Source organism: Penicillium atrosanguineum (genome assembly GCF_028827265.1).
Source record: "Penicillium atrosanguineum strain IBT 20685 chromosome Unknown utg000001l_segment0_segment0, whole genome shotgun sequence".
Lineage (NCBI taxonomy): Eukaryota > Fungi > Ascomycota > Eurotiomycetes > Eurotiales > Aspergillaceae > Penicillium > Penicillium atrosanguineum.
This window is the reverse complement of record NW_026623133.1, coordinates 15,001-35,445: the sequence shown is the minus strand read 5'-3', so window position 1 is coordinate 35,445 and position 20,445 is coordinate 15,001. Positions and strand designations below refer to the sequence as shown.

At 47.5% G+C, this 20,445-nt stretch overlaps 5 protein-coding genes across 5 annotated transcripts in view; 2 read left to right on the top strand and 3 right to left on the bottom strand.

Moving 5' to 3' along the window:
* Positions 1–1,288: 1,288 nt before the first annotated feature.
* Positions 1,289–2,368, bottom strand: N7443_000011 (uncharacterized protein; the record flags this gene model as incomplete). The annotated part of the gene is made up of 1 exon (XM_056880067.1): positions 1,289–2,368. One exon carries the CDS (start codon positions 2,366–2,368, stop codon positions 1,289–1,291), a length of 1,080 nt encoding a protein of 359 aa, XP_056745305.1.
* Positions 2,369–3,256: 888 nt separating this feature from the next.
* Positions 3,257–4,771, bottom strand: N7443_000010 (acyltransferase family protein; the record flags this gene model as incomplete). Its single annotated transcript, XM_056880066.1, has 1 exon — positions 3,257–4,771. One exon carries the CDS (start codon positions 4,769–4,771, stop codon positions 3,257–3,259), a length of 1,515 nt encoding a protein of 504 aa, XP_056745304.1.
* An 898-nt stretch (positions 4,772–5,669) lies between these two features.
* On the top strand, positions 5,670–6,857 carry N7443_000009 (glycosyltransferase family 32 protein; the record flags this gene model as incomplete). Its single annotated transcript, XM_056880065.1, has 1 exon — positions 5,670–6,857. The coding sequence occupies one exon, from the start codon at positions 5,670–5,672 to the stop codon at positions 6,855–6,857; it is 1,188 nt and encodes a 395-aa protein (XP_056745303.1).
* Positions 6,858–12,502: 5,645 nt separating this feature from the next.
* N7443_000008 (uncharacterized protein) lies at positions 12,503–17,419 on the top strand (the record flags this gene model as incomplete). Its single annotated transcript, XM_056880064.1, has 9 exons — positions 12,503–13,065; positions 13,130–13,212; positions 13,269–13,720; positions 13,782–14,103; positions 14,181–14,425; positions 14,495–15,424; positions 15,476–15,788; positions 15,853–16,942; positions 16,999–17,419. 9 exons carry the CDS (start codon positions 12,503–12,505, stop codon positions 17,417–17,419), a joined length of 4,419 nt encoding a protein of 1,472 aa, XP_056745302.1.
* Positions 17,420–20,438: 3,019 nt separating this feature from the next.
* N7443_000007 (uncharacterized protein) overlaps positions 20,439–20,445 on the bottom strand; it is a gene marked incomplete at both ends in the record, with an annotated part of 621 nt that continues 614 nt past the window's right edge. Inside the window, one exon of the mRNA XM_056880063.1 lies at positions 20,439–20,445. This exon is cut by the window's right edge and continues 614 nt beyond it. Coding sequence (XP_056745301.1) covers positions 20,439–20,445 — 7 coding nt within the window.

Here is a 20,445-nt window from a genome sequence, read left to right as displayed (position 1 = left end):
ACGAAGCAAGGGCATTCATTTGATCAAAATATTTGAACTGACTTGTGCACATGTATACTAATACACGAAGTCTCATTGCAATGGCGTCATGGCGGTTCGAAGCAAGGCACTCTCCAGCAACACTGCCTATATAAATATGCACGCCTCTAAAAGCTGGGTATGCGGAAAAAAGTCCTACCGAGAGGCATTGTAATATAAGGCACTCTAGTTGTAATATTGGATGCAACATCGGCAACGGCAAACTAACCGAAAATGAAAAAAGAACTTAATACGTCCTTGCTTCTGAGTCATTAGATTATTATTCGTAACAACTTACATGGGATTTTACTTCGGTCCGGCTTTGTAAGTTACGAGACCCAAGACAGCAAAAAGAACGGTCCCCAAACCCAGGGGAGAATACTAGAGCAAAGAAACTTTGTCTGAATCCTCAGGTCTGTCAGTTAGTTCTCCTCTGACCCCACTGATTTCCGCGAAAGCTCGCCTAATGCCCAATTCTGACGATAGCAGATACCAAAACGCGCATGATCCTTATCCCCAAATTCATAGTGATGCATGATATTGCCCGCATTGATAATTTTCCTGTCATAGTTACCCCGTGGAGACCAAAGGTGGCCAGGTGCGACTAAAGCAGCCATCCACCGGATATCTAACCGAATCGAGATTGACAGCCGGAGGGACGTTCTGGCAGTGAGGTGTGTGAGGTTGAAAGTTTCCACTGACCAATCGATACATACGGCGAACGCGGGAGATCAGGGTTCTTGGCTTGAGGACCTGCCCCACACCACGCAGGCACTAACTATTTTGAGTTTCGGGCACATGCTCAAGCTTACGGGGCACTGTCCATATACGGGACTCACCTCGGTCGATCAATGTCTTAGACAAAATGGTGGAAAAAACATGTGAAAGGACGCATAGCGCTTGGCAGCAGGACTTCATGTCAAAAAAACTACTCCAGTGGGAGAGCATGCTACACAACGCCGCCCAAGCCACTCAGCCCACTGACCAAGTTCTACACGAACAAACAAATAGAAAGATAAGAAGACAGTACGAGAAATGGAGGCTGACGAGGATTCTGGACTGCCACTGACTCTGAAAGGGATCTTAATTACCTTTCGCTTTTTTTCGTTTTTAATTCTCATGTATCGATAGTGGATTGTACGGTGCTAGGTTAAATTTCTAATGTTCAAGCACATGGACGTATTGTACATCGTAACAAGATCGAATTCACCCTCAAAGTAATTGAAAAATGAGACATACAAGTCGCCAGAGCTCCTAGTAAAGAATCAAATCAAATTCCTGCACACATACCCAGCTCTGCTAAGAGGTCTCTCGCGGTAACGTCGATACCTCCAGCGGCCGAGTCCTCTCTACCAAATGCCAGGAACAGTGTGTCATCAATGTACCCATGATACTTCTGGCCTTGGCTTTTCCAGCTGATGGTGGTCACGTAGAGCATCTCGGAGTCGTCTGAGAATAATGTTGAAGAAGGTACATCTGACTTTTTCGCAGCAATTTTGCGACCAAAAATCCAAATTGGTTTTGATGAGACCGCATAAATCTCATATGGCATAGAACGCCGAGTAAGCACGGCATATGGCTCATATACGGGGTGAAGACCTCGTAAGGTCTTTTGTTGGATGATGAAAAGCACAAAGGTATTGGTCGTATCGGGTTGGCAAGATTGGTCAGATAGTGCACATAGAGTGATAGCTAGCGAGTTTGTCGCTTGATGAATGCTCTCCGTTGGGTTTTCACTCTGAAGCAAGAATCTCATGAGACACGTTTGGTCAGAATTTGCGGTCGCCAGAGCCAGGTTTGGCCCGACAGAGCCATCGAGCTCGAGTTTCGCAAATACTCGCACCGGTGCAATATCATGGTGTATAAACATTTGTCCCAAGTCGTCCCAGAAAAGGAACCAATTCTTCTCAACAGCATTCCAGGGCATTGGACGTTGGAGCTCACGATACTGGCGGAACTCATGTTCAAGTATCGTGTCTATGCCCCAGTCCACCAATATTCGAAAATCGGAGATCCATTGTCCAAAGCAAGTAAAGAAAGAATTGGAGCCATAAATGGTGTACGGAATCTCCGGCCCGTAGAATACCCTCGCATCATGAGGACCAACGCTCAGACTAAAGTATGAAAGGTCGTCGACGCACCTGCTGGAGTCACCAAACGTCGCTGGTATGGGCAATTGCAGTGGTGGTTCCAGACAGCTCAGAACTCGCTTATCCTCTGAGAACGCCGCATTGCAGACGAGTTCAGCAAACCAGACTGATGCTATTCGAGCCGAAGGAGGGGTTTGAAGTTGTGCAGTGATGATCCAGGTTTCAAGCAATTCAGGATGGGGTATGATACTGGGATTCATCACGGATCTTCTCCCAAAATCGATATTAAAATACGTCCGATCGGGACTCGATACTGAGTATAATATATGGCGCATTCGAGACATTTCTTTCTCTAGTTCAGGACGTCTTCCGTCTTCGTCTGCGGGTTGTCTATCCCGGCAGTGAGACCAGGCTTCGCTGCCGCGGACGCCTGAGCAAGCTGTCTCAGATTCCCTGGTATTTATGTATGACTGCCCATATGGACTATCCATGGAGTGATACGTGGACAGAAAATTCGTTTGCAAATCGAGATGGTTGGATTGAAGTTTAGCGACGAGGATCACCGCGAACAATAGCCCTGCAACAAGCATTAGGCGTGTGCCTGTTTTTTTGGCCATGTTCAGTCTGGCGTGTGTAGAGTAGAGCATCGGGATGTAACAGTAAGAAGTAATAAGCCATATTTCAGAAAACGGGTTGCCGAGATTGGTCACTGACAAATTGACTAGAAATGGGGGCCCGACGGACGCTGAATTGAGGTAGTAGTTTGCCGCTAGTCATCAATGGGGAGTAGCGTGGCTACATCCGTAACTCTTAATTTCTGTGTATTGTATTCGGCGTATCCTGGGAGCATCAAGCCGATTCCTCGCTAGATACAACTTCTGAGATTGGCATTACATCGACCGTGAGAATTGAGGTAAAGCTGCGAAGAACATATGCCGAAATCAATAATCTGACAAGCTTTTCCACTATGGTCTTAGACACATGGCGTACGTACTTTCATTGTAAGTCTTCATGATCGAGGTGTATCTGGACTTAGGGACTCCGACAATTGCTAGACTTTTATCATACAATAATTCATAATGCAGAGTAGGCTTTGCATAAGAAGCTCAAAAACAAATAAGTAGATTATAAACACAAGAGGAGATTTGTCAAATTTTGTCGACCAACGCCTCTCGATACATCCGCTGAGAGAGCCTCACAGCGGGCTCGTCAACTAGTCTAGTCGTGACCTCTGCAAGCCAAAGGGTCAAGGGCAACAAAATCAGCTGTGGGACGAGAAAATTGACCTCAAGCCCAGAAGGACCAAGGGTAGGCAGGGGCAAACGATTAATCCACCAGGGACAATTTTGAGCATGTGAATCGCGCACGAATCCCACTGCAGCGTAGAGCCTGTCTCCCAAAATCCACAGAACCGGTCCGTGGACTAAATACAAGGCAAATGAAATTCGGCCCAAGTACTGGTTGAACGGGGCTGCAAAAAATGCCTTGAGCCACTGAAGGTGAGATGTGCACGAGACAAGGAAGACAGCGGCCCAGAATAGGTAGAACCACTTGTAGTCGAACACTGCCTGTGGCTTCAGGAATGATAAGAGGTACCATCCCGGTGAGTCACGTAGTTGTTGCAAGTTATCCGTATGCGATGGAACCCCGCCGAGGTAGAGGCTGGCATAAAAGAGTAAGGTCATAATGGCTGACTTGAAGGGCTCCAGTCTGCGAAAGAAGCCGGGCAAGTCATTGCGCATGGCGAGGAGATCGAGATCTCTTAAAAGCATGCCAGCAATAAACATGGCAAAGTGCGCCCCATCCGCAATGTACAAAAAATATACCACCAATGCAACTTCGCCGATCAGCCGGGCGTTGCGGCGAACCCTTGCAAAAGCGATCGCAGCGGTGTAAACAGACAGAGAGCCTCGATATTCGACGGGTATAGACCAAGCATGAAAATTGTACGTGAACCAAGGTTCACCGCCTGTTCGCAAAACGAAGCTGAAATTCTTGAATTCGGCGTACCAATTCCATAGCTCCGAGAGGTAGCTTCCTTGAAGCTCTGGGATAGTGCGAATTTTGAATAAATGCAAAAACGTCATGTAGCAAAGTGTTGTGCAAATGACAGGTATATACAGACGAAACCATCGGCGGAATACCGCAGAGGAAAGACTTTTACCTAGTTCAGCGTAGTCGCCATCCTGGATGCATCCCAGTGGCTTCATTGAGAGAACGTACCCAGAGAGCACAAAGAAAACGCTGACAGCAAAATGACCCCCAGCGAAGATTGTTCGAAGACCAGGAAGACAAGCGAAATAGTATTTGTTGTCATAACCGTAGGCTAGCTCGAAGGCCTTTCCCACTCCTGCACCATCGTGGGCCCAAAGTTCATGATGTCCCCAGTAGACCAGGAGAGCTGCAAACCCTCGTAATCCATCTAGGTATGCGGTCGGCCTGGTGCGCTGTCGTTGCTTTTCATTCGTGTTCGTATCGCTATTTGTCGGCCCAGTGAACAAAGTGGGCAGGAAAGGAGCCATCCATGAAAAAGACGACATTCCATGTCGAGGGTGTGTCCTCTGGGCTAACTGTGGTTTCCACCGTCCACCCTCGAGGACTCCTTCGTGACTTAAGTTCAACTGAGGCGAAAAGCTCTCAATTGAGGTGTGTAGGATCGGCATCGGAGGTAAGAGTTGAAGTTGCTAGAGTCCTTTGAAAGGTCGAAGAAGACGATTAATAAAAACCTATGTCTCACTGCTTGAGAATTATTACACAGCTCCTGGTAAGTCTAATACGTGAATTGTGGGTACTCATACAGTGACTAATGCTCCTTAGCGGGTCGCTGGGCAGGCCGAGTCCTAGTGCCACTGATACTTATTCATTTTTTCATGATTGTTTTATCTAAGCAATAATAATTTTATTTTTTACTACTACCCACTGGTGCCGAGGCTGCCGCTAGATCTCGTTTCGTGTAAATTGTGCCGGGTCTTTGCGGACCCTCTTTCCTACCTCCACACGTCGGGGTCTAAACGCAGACCCCCAGGGAACATGACCGAGTGGTTGAAGCCGTGCAGGCACGATCTCACCCTCGCAATTTGACAAGGTTTGGGGTCGCATTTGAGTGGGTTCCATATCATGCGGATAAGATTTACGGAAGTCTAAAAGGCGTTTTCCACTAAATTGCCATGATTGACTGATCCCATCACTTCCCTAATATTGGTCCGGCCGATTAACTTGAAGCGTTCAGATGCCACCAAATGATCCAGTGGATCTTGAAGTCTCGACGGTTCCCGTACTAGTGGCTACAAATGCGCTCGCGGGATTACCAACAAGACAGCCCAGCAAATGAGACATAATCTTTCAAAGGTGTCAGGGACTAGCGCAACCCGAGGCAATGCATTTCAAAATTAGTGAAGACCACATGTTAAATACAAAGCTATAACAAACCTATGTACTGTATGTAATCTACACGGCGCTGAAATAAGGCTATGTTTTCCTGGACTCACGATCTTTTTCCTTTTTCCGATTTCTTTGCTTTCCCCAGACAAGAGGCCAGTGAATAAAATCACAGGCGCGGTCATGGTTGAGAACAGATTCATGCCGATCAATCTCTTTCCAAAGAGGGCACGTCGGTTCACGCATGGCGGCCTGGTGGCATTGTTCCTGTTCATCTACTTCTGTGTCACCAGGAAATCACACGGCTTTGGCGAGACTCGATCATACTCTACTCAGGTGACGGCCGATGTTAGTGGAAAATTTCCCCACAAAATCTGGCAGATTTGGAAAGTGAACCCATTGGAATTTGACGGACGTGATATCGAGGTTGCGCGCAGCTGGACTGCGAAAAACCCGGGCTATCGGTACGAAGTTCTGACCGACCAGAATGCCTTCGAATATGTCAAAACGAATTTCGGACCTCTTGGGGAGAACCGACCAGATATCGTTGAAATGTATCAATCTTTGACTGCGCCAATTATCAAGGCTGACCTGCTTCGGTACCTTGTGATGTATATAGAAGGAGGTATCTATGCTGATATAGACGTGGAAGCATTGAGACCCGTCGGGCGATTTGTCCCAAGCACTCATGACGAAAGAGATATCGACATGGTCATAGGCGTCGAAATTGATGAGCCACAGTTCAGCGACCATCCTATATTGGGTCAGAAATCGCAATCCTTCTGCCAATGGACCTTCATGTGCAAGCCCCGACAGCCTGTGATGATGCGACTAGTCGAGAATATCCTCCATTGGCTCAATGAGCTCTCCATCAAGCAAGAAAAGCCAATCTCAGAGCTTCAGCTGGACTTCGATGATGTGATCACAGGCACCGGGCCCTCTGCCTTTACGGGTGCCATCCTATCTGAAATGAGTCGTACCATTGGCAAGACCGTGACATGGCATACGTTCCATGATATCCCCCAGTCCAAAGTTGTTGGAGGATTTCTGGTCCTGACGGTCGAAGCTTTCGCCGCTGGGCAAGGTCATTCTGACTCGGGCACCCATAACTCGCGCAATGCATTAGTCAAGCATCATTACCATGCCTCCGAGTGGCCAAAAAATCACCCTCGATTCTATCACCCCATCTTTAGGGAGGTTGAGAGGTGCAATTGGAACGCGGACTGTGTGAAAAAATGGGACGAAGAAACAACTGCTTTCGCTGCTCTGCCTCAAGAAGAGCAGGAGCGGCAGATTGCCACATTTCAGGCAATAGGGGAAGCGTTGAAGGATATGGGATCAGGACCGCAGGCCGCCTTTGGCGGTTTTTGATGCGCAAGACATTTTTCTTCAACTTTGTCTTGTCATTTGCTCCTTTTTCTTTTGCTTCTTCTCCTCTTCGAAACTTGATGAGTTATTATAGATTAAAATGGCTAAGCCATTGTTGACGACTATTTCACAAAATGCTCTGTTATACTAGAATTATTGTTAGTGGCAGCGTGCCGAGTGACAGGACTAAGGTACCGTAGTTTGCGCGAAGCAACCTTTGAGCACCCCCCGACAGTCCGTCTTGGCCTTTATCATAGCTACCTAGACTGCAAGTGGACATGCCAATTGAACTGGACTGACATGAGACCAGGCTCCCATATACACTACACGCTACAATCAGAAGGTGTGTAGAGTTTAGTATTATTGGGTTGCGTGTTCCCGCTACATATGGCAGTGAAAATGGGCCAGCCCGGCACGTGCTTATCAGAATGTACCCCTCAAGGGATGTTTACCTTGTGTGGAGAAAGGCCAAGGTAGAAAACGAGGTGTATCCAAAGTAAAATACGGTGCGGAATTTCGAGTAGTCTCATTTCTAGACGACTTTTGACGTTTTCGGGAAGCCCTTTCTCTTGTGCTAACTGCTTGACTCGATATCGAATGACGTGGTTGATTTCTCGACTGATGTTTTCTGACTTTTCTTATACGGACATAGGGATACGAATCCCGCAAAATGGTGAATTTGCGTTTACGGCTTGCGCCACTTAAGCTTGAACTAAGAAGTATTTGTTTTATTACACCATCTATATTTATTATACAATCATTTCGTATCAATCAATCAACCAATCAAAGTTCTACTAACCTAATAAAGCCTAACTAGATGCATTGAGATTATGCAGGTGCTTCGTCCAAATCTGAAGCAGAACTTGGTGTCCTTAATTCCAGACTCGCGGCTTGCAATAATCAGCCATACAAAGGAAAACCGGCCTTCCGCAGGAGGCCGGCACAGAAAAGAGTCTACTTAATCCAGATCCCAAGCATAGAAACCCCCAGAACATTCCTATGCGAGGCCAGCCACATGGTGCCACCCCGGACAAGATTGACAATGTGACCGTCTATAAGCACAATGGTCCCGATGGCAAGCTGCGAGCATCTAAGCGTGCCTTGGGTCAAGATTCTCATCTATCGGAAGAGAAACTCCAACAACAGGCGCCTACTGAACTGTGGTTTCCCTTCGATAAGGAAGAAAAAGTACCCCCGGAACTGTCGTGGAGCTCAACATTCCTATTTGGCCTACTGGCATGGTCTTCGAGGCGGGTGAGTCGATGCGTCTATACGTCAGCGGTCATGAACATGAGATATCTGACTACAAAGATTTACCACAATTGGTGGGAGATCTCGGCGAGAAATCCTTCAGCGTACACACAAGCGAGCAACATCCTTCGCAGATCCTTCTGCCATTGGTGTTCTAGGGAAACAGGCTAGCGAGGCTAATCTGAAGCCATACTGCGAGTTGATTGACCGTTAAGTTCTTTAAAGTTCTGAATTGAACCAAATTCGATCAATGACTTAGAATCTGCAAAGTAAACTGTACCTGAAATACCCTTAAAGTATACCTTAAATATATATATATTCCATGTTTCGTATACCGTATAAGCCACCTTTATGGCAACACCTTATTATAAAACCAATAAAAGCCATTGGAAATAAGTAGAAGTATAGTTCATGATACTAAATATCCATAAATACGAACGAATTTCACATATATAGCTGTGAGCAGAGATCTCAAACACCAAGACATATCTTGCTACAGTATCCGCTGTACAACGATTCGCGGCGAACCATGCTTGACAAGATCACTCGCACCGATCTTAGCAATACCACTGAGTATGAGGCAATCGTATCTCACCCACGCGCGGCCCGCTACGCCTCTACGATGATACATCAAACTGGTCTCCTTGGTCAGTTCCGACACGAGGAAGTGGAGCCGAACACCGACGATAACCACGAACAGATTGGCCTTGCGGTTATGGGATAAGTTGTGAAGACGCTATGCATATACCACCGAACATCAAGACCGACCACCGAGAATGGTCGACACTCAACTACTACCGATTCACCATACACCACAATCAATGGATAACCGGAGCGATTAGAGACAGGACTGACAAAAGAGAGGCGGGAGCATGCTACGGGGACGAGGGGATGCAGGAGTGGAATAATGTGGATAATATACTCTTGGGTCTGATTTTATATGGGTTTTCTATGGTTGGGATTTGGATTTCGTACACTCTTCTGTGCCGGTCTCCTGCGGAAGGCCGGTTTTCCTTTGTATGACTGTTTACTACAAGCCACGAGTCTGGAGTTAAGGACACCAAGTTCTGTTTCGGATTTGGACGAAGCACCTGCATAGCCTCGACGCATCTAGTTAGACTTTATCGGGTTAATAGGACTTTGATTGATTGATTGATTGGGATCTTCATAATTTATACAATAAAGAACCTTGGAAGAACTACTTACTGTACACTACATTAGAGATAGGCGTGTCAAATTTGATTATACATCTCTTCTAGACTCGGTGGATCAGACGCATGATTCATAATCCACTTTTTGTCATTTTCAGTTTTATGTCACATTCGGCGGAGTTTGATATTCCGATCTGACTCGAAGCGACCTATACAAACCGATAAGGCAAGGGAGAGAAAGTTGCCGGTGCCGGTTCAAAAACTTCCCGGGATCCTATGTTCTAGAAGCTTAGTATCTCCGAGCGAGTAGAAAAACCTTGTCAATTGCACTTCCAGCACCTGCAAATCTATTAGTGCTTTTGTCGTGTACTAATGAACCCAAAAGTGAGCATAAGGCAGCCTGAATATGCCATGATTTGCATAAACCCACATGTCTGGTGGGGCCCATGCCAATTTCACGGGTCGAGTGGATTGGCAGACCCGAAAATCCCCCCTCCCGATTATTTCCTTTATCTACAAGTTTCCCTCCGTTCATTGCTAACTTTTTCGGGAGTTCCATGGCTTTTTCTCAAAGCTTATACGCCACATTTTTAGGCCCGAACATGACGATCATGAAACATTCACAATGTGAAGTGTAACTCTATGCTCATATTACTATTTTTTTCTACTTTTCAATATTGGACCTCTAGTCATGCAATATAAGAATAAATGATTACACGGGCGACGGCCACCCAGCCGAAGCATCTGAATATATACAGTGTAGTACATTGCTGGTTGGGAATAATACCATTACACAAAAGAAATAGTATAAGTACATGGTAAAGGTAAAAAGTGGAGAAGGGGCGTAAAGTTGCACTCAGCACGGGGTAAGAGGTCATTAAGTGGCATATTCAAAAGGCAGTGGTTGGGGATCATAAAATGGCGTCCAATATCCATCAGTTGACAGCTGGCCCTTTGTCAATGGATTGAAAAATATTTCCCAGTCATCGGGATGATTCCCTATGCCAGCGAATAGATCCGAGCTCACGGAATTAGTCTCCGTGGGATACTCGAGCATGGGACTGCTTGTCTGGATGTCATTGTATAACAATCCGGCGTGGCTCGCAGGGTCTGGCATATATGATTGGTCGTATTCGTCCAAATTGCTGCTTGTATGTATTTGGAGTGGAGCATGAATGTTTTCGGCATCGATAAAGTCGGGCACAGATGAGAATGAAAGGGTGTTCTCGGTTTCAATATGTTGGACTTGGTGAACCGTTGGTGAGGGCAAGGTTTTTCTGAGAGCAGTTGGCGGTCCTTGGGCTGGAGTGAAGCTCTGCGGGCTGCCATTGGAAGAATGTGGCCTCTGCTTGTTTTGGTCAGGTTGATCTTGCAGCTTTTGGTGATATGGAGAAGTTGGTTCAGTCATGTGTTCAATCTCTTGAAAGATTGTGCTTCCAGGTTGGTTTAAAGACCCTAGGCGAGAGAGTATATCGTGTACAAGAGGTTGACCATTGGCTTTACAGTTCAACCGCTCTCCAGGCCAGCCATCTCCAGCTTGCACACGTTGATATAATTCTCTAATGCCGTGGATAAGCCAGCCTTGCTGTTCTTCCAAGAAAGTTGTGTATCTAAAACGCAATGAGTCTTTTGCTATGCTGGCATTTGATAAGGTATGTTACTCACCCTTTAGGATACACCTTTTCTCGGTGCCTCTTCCGATCACCAAACATGCAATTGGCATTTTCAGCTTTGCATCTTTGACAAGGACTGGCTGCATCGCACTGAAAACGGTTAGATCAAGGTTTTTATTGAAAGACGCTGCTGTTGCATACCTTTGCCTTCTTCCTTCTACAACGATCACAAGCTTTTTGTACCCTCGAACGAGCACAGTCCTTGGAATAAGGCGAGTCTCTCGACACTGCTGGTTTCGAGACCTGGCGTGGCATAATTATATGAGCAGTATATACAAATTTATGGTTTGTATAAACAGAAAGTTGAATTTCTTTACCGAAGTTAGAACTAGACCGTTTTGTTCTACCTCACTGAATATCGAGTCGATAAGATCGTAGCAAAGAATTTCAGTATGCAAGTTTCCGAGAGGGGACTAGGGATAAAATAATATATATAAGGGAGGTGATGAGATCGTGGCGAGTCGCACCATGGATCGGGTTTTTCTGCGGCTAATACTGAAAGACTGGACTATTCAAACTACTATTAAGGTATGGGTCTGGTGTACCCCTTTTCAGAAATTTTATTTTCCCTTTGGGATGTGGCAATATTACGGCATTGTACTCGCTTGGCAACCAAAATTCGAATATGCAACGGATAAACATTGAAGAGTTTCCAGATACCGGGAGAACATGTCGCAAATTAGAGACTGGTTTTATAACCATTCCAGGAAGCAGAATAGGCGAAGCATATTTCTCACCCCTTCAGAGTAAATGTGACAGCCAGTGATTTTTCTATAAAATAAGATTAAAGACAGGTCCAAAGAAATTGCTTCGTAGAAATGGCGGTGTAACGGTTTCTAGCCATATTTTAGGGCATTGGGAACCTTCTAATCCTTTCTCTTTGCTTATTATTTGCGCGACAAGTCGAATATATTCATCGCAGTGTTGATGAATATGTAATCGGTCTGGAGTAGAATAAATTACATGTGGATGGGGTTTGACCAATCACAGCTGATCCCGAGGAATATTACACCGGACCGTGTAGCATCCGAGCGTAACGAGGTCGTAAATTTTGAAGATCTACCCAACCTTCGGCCCGTGAACATACCGCTGCCGAACCAAATGGCCGGAAACGGTAACTACAGCTGGCCCATAAGAAAGCTTTGGTATGTATCTGTAACTCGCTGACGATTTCTTTATGGTGGATCTACCAGGGCTGAAACACCGGTTTTCGATGCGCGTACATCTCAGGAGAACGGGACAATGGTGCGAGTCGCCCGGATGTGACGCCCCGCCCTGGTTCTTTGTGGTCCCTTGGTCAATATATGTGGGACTAGTGATTTGGACAGGCATTCAAGTGTCTACACAGAATATCCATACTATGTTTAGCTGGTCCATAGGTCGCTCGGGTCGTAAAAATCCCGGCCCTGGAGAATTGATATGAAATGCCGGGTACGGAAGTTAGCGGCTCTGGATTGATCTATCAGCTAGTTTTATAATCAACTACTGTCGATCTCTTAAAAGGCTTAGAGGCCCACCTAGATCCTTTCTGTCCTTCTAGAAATAAACTTGGTGCATTGGAGCTATCTTCATCATGTCGGTCTTGGGCGGAACACCCTTCATGGGTAGTTCGCATCAACAGCGACTAGTGACCGGACACGAGATAAGAGAAACCTATGCTTCATCGGCTACACTCCACAATAATTTTAAGGAGCAGAGTGAGGAGAAGGAGGAACCTGAGGTCGATATGGAGGACAAGGTTGAGGACATGGTGAGGCAACTGACTCGCCACTCCACTCATTTCTCATCGGCGAATGCAAGCAACCCTTTCTTTGAGGAGAACAAGGAAACCTCCTGGCATCCTGACAGTCCTTTCTTCAAGCCGAAAGATTGGATTCGGTCCTTGATCGCTGCTCAGTCGCAGGATCCGGAACGATTCCTTCAACGCTCGGCAGGTGTTGCATTCAAGAGCCTTTCGGTGCATGGTTTTGGAAGTCCCACCGATTATCAAAAGGACGTTTTCAATTCTCTGCTCAGTATCGGTGGCCTCGTCCGCAACCTGGTTGGAAGCGGGAAACAGAAGGTTCAAATTCTCCAGAACTTCAATGGACTGGTCAAAAGTGGAGAAATGCTGGTGGTCCTGGGCCGTCCTGGAAGGTGAGTCGCTCAGCCAGAGTGTGATTTTTGATGGATAGAACAGCTCTAACTCGTTTTTCGTTAGTGGCTGCTCAACATTATTGAAGACGATTGCCGGCGAGATGAACGGTATCTATGTCGACGATAACAGCTATTTGAACTATCAAGGTACGCAAAGACGTCCAACATAGGATGTGATTCGATCAACCAACACATGACAACAGGGATCTCGGCCCCAATGATGCAAAAGCAGTTTCGTGGAGAGGCCATTTTCAGTGCTGAGAATGATGTGCATTTCCCTCAATTGACGGTCGGTGAAACCTTGACATTTGCCGCTACGGCACGTACGCCACGCACCCGTTTCCCCGACTTGTCGAGAAGGCAATACGCCGATCATCTTCGGGACGTGGTGATGACCATGCTAGGTCTCCGGCATACATTTAATACTCGAGTGGGTAACGACTTCGTGCGTGGTGTTAGTGGAGGTGAACGCAAGCGAGTTAGTATTGCAGAGGCTATCCTCAGTGGTGCTCCCCTTCAATGCTGGGACAACAGTACGCGAGGTCTTGACAGTGCGAACGCATTGGAATTCTGCAAAAACCTCCGCTTGATGAGCGATTATGCAGGAACCACGGCCTGCGTTGCGATTTACCAAGCTTCGCAGAGTGCCTACGATGTAAGTTCAGAATATGGAGGCAAATTGACGTGAACTTACTAACATATATCGATTGGGACAGGTGTTTGACAAAGTCGTTGTTCTCTACGAGGGCCAGCAAATCTATTTCGGCCCGACTGGTGAGGCTCGTGACTTCTTTACCAATATGGGCTTCGATTGTCCGGGCCGCCAGACCACCGCCGACTTCCTCACCTCCCTGACTAGTCCCACCGAGCGCAGAGTGAAGCCCGGATACGAAGCAAGAGTGCCTCGCACGTCACAGGAATTTGCCCAGCTCTGGCAAAATAGTCCGGAGTGTGCCCGTCTCCTCCAGGAGATTGACACCTTCGACAAGGAATACCCCATCGGTGGTCAGGCCTTGTCTACTTTCAGTGAAGCTCGCCGTCAGATGCAGTCAAAGCAGCAGTGAGATAAATCACATGATAAATATTCTATGAAAGCGCTGACAATACTTCTTTAGGCGTATCAAATCCCCCCTACACACTCTCGGTTCTCGAACAGATTAATCTTAACGTGAAACGTGGTTTCCTGCGGCTTAAGGCTGACATGTCCCTGTTCTACTCGGCTCTTTTCGGCAATTTTTTTATTTCTCTGATTTTGGGAAGTGTGTTTTACAATCTCGCTTCGGATACATCCAGTTTCTACTCTCGAGAAGTTCTGCTCTTCTACGCCGTTCTTCTCGCTGCGTTTGCCAGTGCTCTCGAGGTATGTCAATACATTCATTATCTAACCCCACTGGAGGCTACAATAGTAAGTCTAACATTATCCTTTTAGATCTTGACTCTCTATGCCCAACGAGCAATTGTGGAAAAGCAATCCCGATATGCCTTCTACCATCCTTTCACGGAAGCGGTCGCGTCCATGTTATGCGATGTACCGTATAAATTGGCAAACTCGTTCACCTTCAATCTTCCTCTCTACTTCATGGCCAACCTCAAGCGTGAGCCAGGAGCCTTTTTCATTTACTGGCTCTTTTCCCTCGTGACCACATTTACCATGTCAATGGTCTTCCGCACTTTTGGTGCCGCATCACGTTCTCTGGCCCAGGCACTGGTCCCTGCTGCTCTCCTCATCTTAGGTCTCGTGATCTACACAGGTTTTATCATTCCTACTAAAGGCATGCTGGGTTGGTCTCGCTGGATGAACTACATTGACCCGATTGCGTACTCGTTCGAAAGTATGATGGTCAATGAGTTCCGCTATAGAGAGTTCGCCTGTTCGGCTTTTGTACCTTCTGGGGAGGGATATGAGAATGTGGACACTATTAACACCATCTGCAGCACCGTCTCATCCACCGCGGGAGACCTCTACGTTAGCGGAGAGGCCTACTTGGAGGTTGCTTATGCTTACACTAACAACCATCTCTGGCGTAACCTGGGTATTATCATCGCGTTCATGATATTCTTCATGTTCGTTTATCTCATTGCGACCGAATACATCACCGAAGCTGCCTCCAAGGGTGAGGTTCTTCTTTTCCGCCGGGGTCGTCAGCCGAAGGCCCAGGCACTCGATTCTGAGACTACCGCAGACGCGACCTACCGCGCGGAAGAGAATTCCGAGGGTGCTGGTACTAAAATCCAGCGACAAACTGCTATCTTTCAGTGGCAGGATCTTTGCTATGATATCAAGATCAAGAATGAGGATCGTCGTATCCTTGACCACGTGAACGGATGGGTTAAACCAGGTACCGCGACCGCATTGATGGTAGGGAATTCTCTTCGCATATTGGGATGGAGTTCGCTAACTATTTACTAGGGTGTTTCTGGCGCAGGAAAAACTACACTTCTTGACGTTCTTGCAACTCGTGTGACTATGGGTGTTGTCACTGGCGATGTCCTCGTTGATGGTCGTCCCCGAGATAGCTCATTCCAGCGCAAAACTGGCTACGTTCAACAGCAGGATGTTCATTTGCCCACCTCTACGGTGCGCGAAGCTTTGGAGTTCAGTGCTTTGCTCAGACAGCCAGCCCATACTAGCCGTCAAGAGAAGCTCGACTATGTTGAAGAAGTCTTGGAATTGCTTGGTATGCAAACATATGCTGACGCTGTGGTTGGTGTCCCGGGTGAAGGTACGTTATGATTCAAATTAAAGCAATATTCCCAATTATTTCCTCAGTTGCTAACAATCTCTAGGATTGAACGTTGAGCAGCGAAAGCGCTTGACTATTGCCGTGGAGTTAGTTGCCCGACCTCAGCTATTGCTTTTCTTGGATGAGCCTACGTCCGGCTTGGACAGTCAAACCTCTTGGTCTATTCTGGATTTGATTGAAACCCTCACCAAACATGGACAAGCTATTCTGTGTACCATCCATCAGCCCTCTGCTATGTTGTTCCAGCGATTCGATAGACTGTTGTTCCTTGCCAAAGGAGGACGCACTGTCTACTTTGGAAAGATCGGTGACAATTCATCGATCTTGGCGGACTATTTTATGCGTAACGGTGGCCATACTCTGACTGATGGTGAAAACCCGGCAGAATGGATGCTTGATGTGATTGGTGCTGCTCCTGGATCTCACACTGATGTCGATTGGCCCGAGGCCTGGAACAAGAGTGCTGAAAGGCAGGCCGTTCTTGATCACCTAGCTGAGCTGAAGTCGTCCCTTTCTCAAAAACAGCCAGAGGGCACCGAATATGGAGAGCATCGCGAGTTTGCTTCTTCGACAAAGGACCAGTTCGTGCAGTGTCTGTCTCGTCTCTTCTCGCAATACTGGCGTACTCCCTCCTATATCTGGTCTAAACTTGTTCTCTCGATTCTCACTGCACTTTACAACGGCTTTTCGTTCTACAACGCAAAGAACACCCAACAAGGACTGCAGAACCAGATGTTCAGCATCTTCATGCTCATGACCATCTTCGGAAACCTTGTTCAACAGATTATGCCTAACTTCATCATCCAACGATCCATCTTCGAAGTTCGTGAACGCCCATCCAAGATGTACTCTTGGAAGGTGTTCATGACCTCCAATATTATTGTTGAGTTGCCTTGGAACTTCCTGGTTGCCGTGTTGATGTTCTTCTGCTGGTACTACCCCGTTGGTTTATACCAAAACGCCGAGCCCACCGATGCCGTCTCTGAGCGTGGTGCGCTTATGTTCCTGTTTTTGTTGGTGTTCCTGTGGTTCACATCTACATTCACTCATATGGTCGTGGCTGGTGTGGAAACTGCGGAAACTGGAGGCAACATCGCCAATTTACTCTTCGCCATTCTGCTCCTATTCTGCGGGTAAGTTATATCGATCCCTGCCTCCTCTTTCTGTTTACTAAAATCTTGGTTTCTAGTGTCATCGCTACCCCACAAGATATGCCCGGATTCTGGATCTTCATGTATCGCCTCTCCCCATTCACGTACCTGGTATCTGGAATGTTATCCACTGCTGTTAGTGGAACGGACGTTACATGTAGTACTGATGAAATTCTCACCTTCAACCCCCCGAGCTCTCAAACCTGCTACCAGTACCTGAACGCTTATGCTGAACGGACTGGTGGATACATCGAGAACCCCAACGCAACGAGCTCATGCTCTTACTGCACCATGTCGTCCACTGACAATTTCCTCACCGGGGTCGACTCCTACTGGAGCGATGCCTGGAGAAACTTTGGAATCATGTGGGCTTACTTGGCGTTCAATATTGTCGTCACCCTTGGAATCTACTGGTGGGCACGTGTTCCTAAGGGAAACAAAACCAAGGGAAGCTCTTAAAAGGTTTGCCCATTTCGTAGTTAGCGGGGACATCGTTTCGTTCTAATGGAACGCGATGTCTTGCATAGAATGCTGACATGCTCATCTTGCAATTTTTTTTCATAGACTCCTTGTTTTCATTTTCTTTAGATAGACTCTCATTCTTTGGATCTTTCCTTTCGTTCCCTACTTGTGCAGGGCCTATCGGTCTCTAAATTCCTTACATTCTTTGCCAGGTTTTATTATCTAGACTCCTTTCCATCATTTCAGAAATACATGCTTTAATCTCTTATGTGATCAATCAATTAATCAAGGTTCTATTAACTTGATAAAGCCTAACTAGATGCGTCGAGGCTATGCAGGCGCTTCGTTCAAAACCGAAGCAGAATTTGGTGTCCTTAACTCCAGACTCGCGGCTTGCGAAAAACAGTAAGTCATAGGAAAACCGAGCTCCCGTAGGAGGCCGGCACAGAAGAGAGTGTACTAAATCCAAAACCCAAGCATAGAAAACCCCATATAAAATCAGACCCAAAAGTACAAAGCCCACAAAATTCCACTCTTCTGCGTCCCCTCGTCCCCGTAGCATGCTCCCGCCTCTCGTTCGTCAGTCCTGTCTCCAAGTGCTTCAGATTCTCAATTGATGATGTTGGCGTTGTGAATCGGTAATGGTTGAGTGCCGACCATTCTCGGTGGTCGGTCTTAATGTTCGGTGGTGTATGCACAGCGTCTTCACAACCTATCCCATGGCCGCAAGGCCAATCTGTTCGTGGTCGTCGTCATCGTCAGTGTCTGGTTCCGCTTCCACGTGTCGGAACTGACTGAGGAGACCAGTTTGAGGCATCATCGCAGCGGCATAGCGGGCCGCGCGCGGGTGAGATACGATTGCATCGTAGTCCGTAGTGTCTCCAAGATCGGTGCGAGCGATCTTGTCGAGCATGGTTCGCCGCAGATCATTGTACAGCGGACACTGGAGCAGGATATGTCTCGGTGTTTGAGAATCCCTGCTCACAGCTACAACGATCTGATTCCCTCTCTTTGATCTTATATAAGAAGTGCCCTAAGCCAATACGCATTGATCTCATCTGGATGAGGATCGAAGCGTACGGCTTGGATAAGCCCTCGTACACCTCCAAAGCCTTGCGACTCGGCGCCTTGATCAGGCGCTCGGTCGGCTTGGCCGTCTTCTCCCTCTCCCATTGTCTCTTCCACCGTTCCTTAATACGCTGGCGGACGCATCGTTTCGCCGCAGAGGCCAGCCGGACAAAGTGTTTCTCCGCTCCCGCGCCCCACAATGCGGCGGATTTTGCAGCCTCGTCTGCAAGTTCATTGCCAAGAACATCCACATGTGCTGGAATCCATCGAAAGGTAATCGATAGGGATATGGGTGCTCCCCGCGACCGAATGGCCCGTACGTGATTGTAAATGCTCTTCAGCACATACTGACCAGACGGTCGCTTTGGGTTCTGCAATGATTTAATTGCAGCTTGGCTGCCAGAGAAGATCACCAGTTCTCTGACTTTGTCCTCCTTTGTCGGTCGTGTTACCAGTTGTCCCAATGCCATCTCAATGCCCGTGAGCTCGGCCACATACACATTGGACTGATCCAATGAGCCAAGATGTCGTTGCATCCAGTCCGTGCTCATTGGATTCACCGCGGATGCACCCACGAGTCCTGCGTATCCACTGCCGTCAGTGAAGATACGCTGGATCGCTCCGTCGGCGAGTGCGGCGTCCAATTCAATACTGTCATGGGTCTGGATAGCGGTTTCCGCATCCTCCATGACGCATTTAATACGTGTCTCCCACGGGGGAGCACGAATGCTGTCCTTGATTCCCACTGTATATCGCGTCCCTTCAGCGGCGCCAATGGGCCGTTCTTCTTCCACTTCATAGCTTCCAGCGGTGTTATCCCTCCAAGTCGTGTTCTCTTCGTTGTTCGTTTGGCCGTGAGGCCCTCGGGTAAGGCCCAGGGTACTCCGGTTTGGATTCTGATTGCTGTTTCCTCGATGGTTTGCTGCATCAGTAGGTTGATCGGTGTAAGAAATAACTCAATGTCGAGGGCTGCAGCCGATGTGCTTTTAAAGGCCCCGCTTATCATCAATGCCGCACGCTTCTGGATTCTTGTAAACCCTCTGACCATGCGTGATTGCTCCGCAGCTGGAATGTTCCTACTTGCGGGACTCCACCACGCCGCTACGCCCCAGAAGAGTTGTGGGATGACTACGGCTCTGTAGATCTGGCGCATCGCAGATAGCGACGTCCCCCACGTGGATCCGGTGATACCGCGGAAAGCTTCGAGGCTGGGGTTGGCCTTCGCAATGACCTTGTCGCGGTGTGTTGAGAAATTAAGGTACTTGTCAAGCCAGACACCGAGGTATATGGCGTAAGATGATGGTGTGATAGTCTGTCCTTGGTCTGGTAGCTTGAGTGGCATCTGGTCGTTCCCTTCTTCCACAAAGTACTCATAGATATCCCTTAGCGCTCGAGGAGGTGTTAAAGGAGGTGCCGGCTCGGTGGGCAGTCGAGGGTTGCTAAAATGAATTAATTCGAATTTGTCTGGTGCGAACTTGGCCGAGTGCCGCTTCGCGGGTGGTGGAGATTGAAGTCCCCCACGATCAGGAACGTAACCCTTTCCTTCTGTTCTCTTGCCGGTGGAATTAACTGCGTGAGCAGTTGCACCGTATCCTCTCCGTTATCTGGTTGATTATATACATTGAATATGCGCAACTCCCTCGCCTCACTCCGGTGCCGTATCCGGAGCTCTTGACAATCCCTGGAGTGCACGATATGTGTCCATCCCTCCATCCGCTTCGATACAAACATACACACCCTTGTCCGCAGTCCTCCCGTTTCGTTCGCCTGAGGATATAATAGTTGATGGCTCTTCTTAGCCGGGTGATGTGTGGTCTCTTGATATGGGTTAGCCCCCGGCTCTTGGATGGCGATGACGCCAGCCTGGAGAACCGTGGGATCACGCATAAACTGTGCCATCATAACGTCTTTCGACCGGTGCGTATTATATTGAATGATGTTTAGCTCCTTATTCA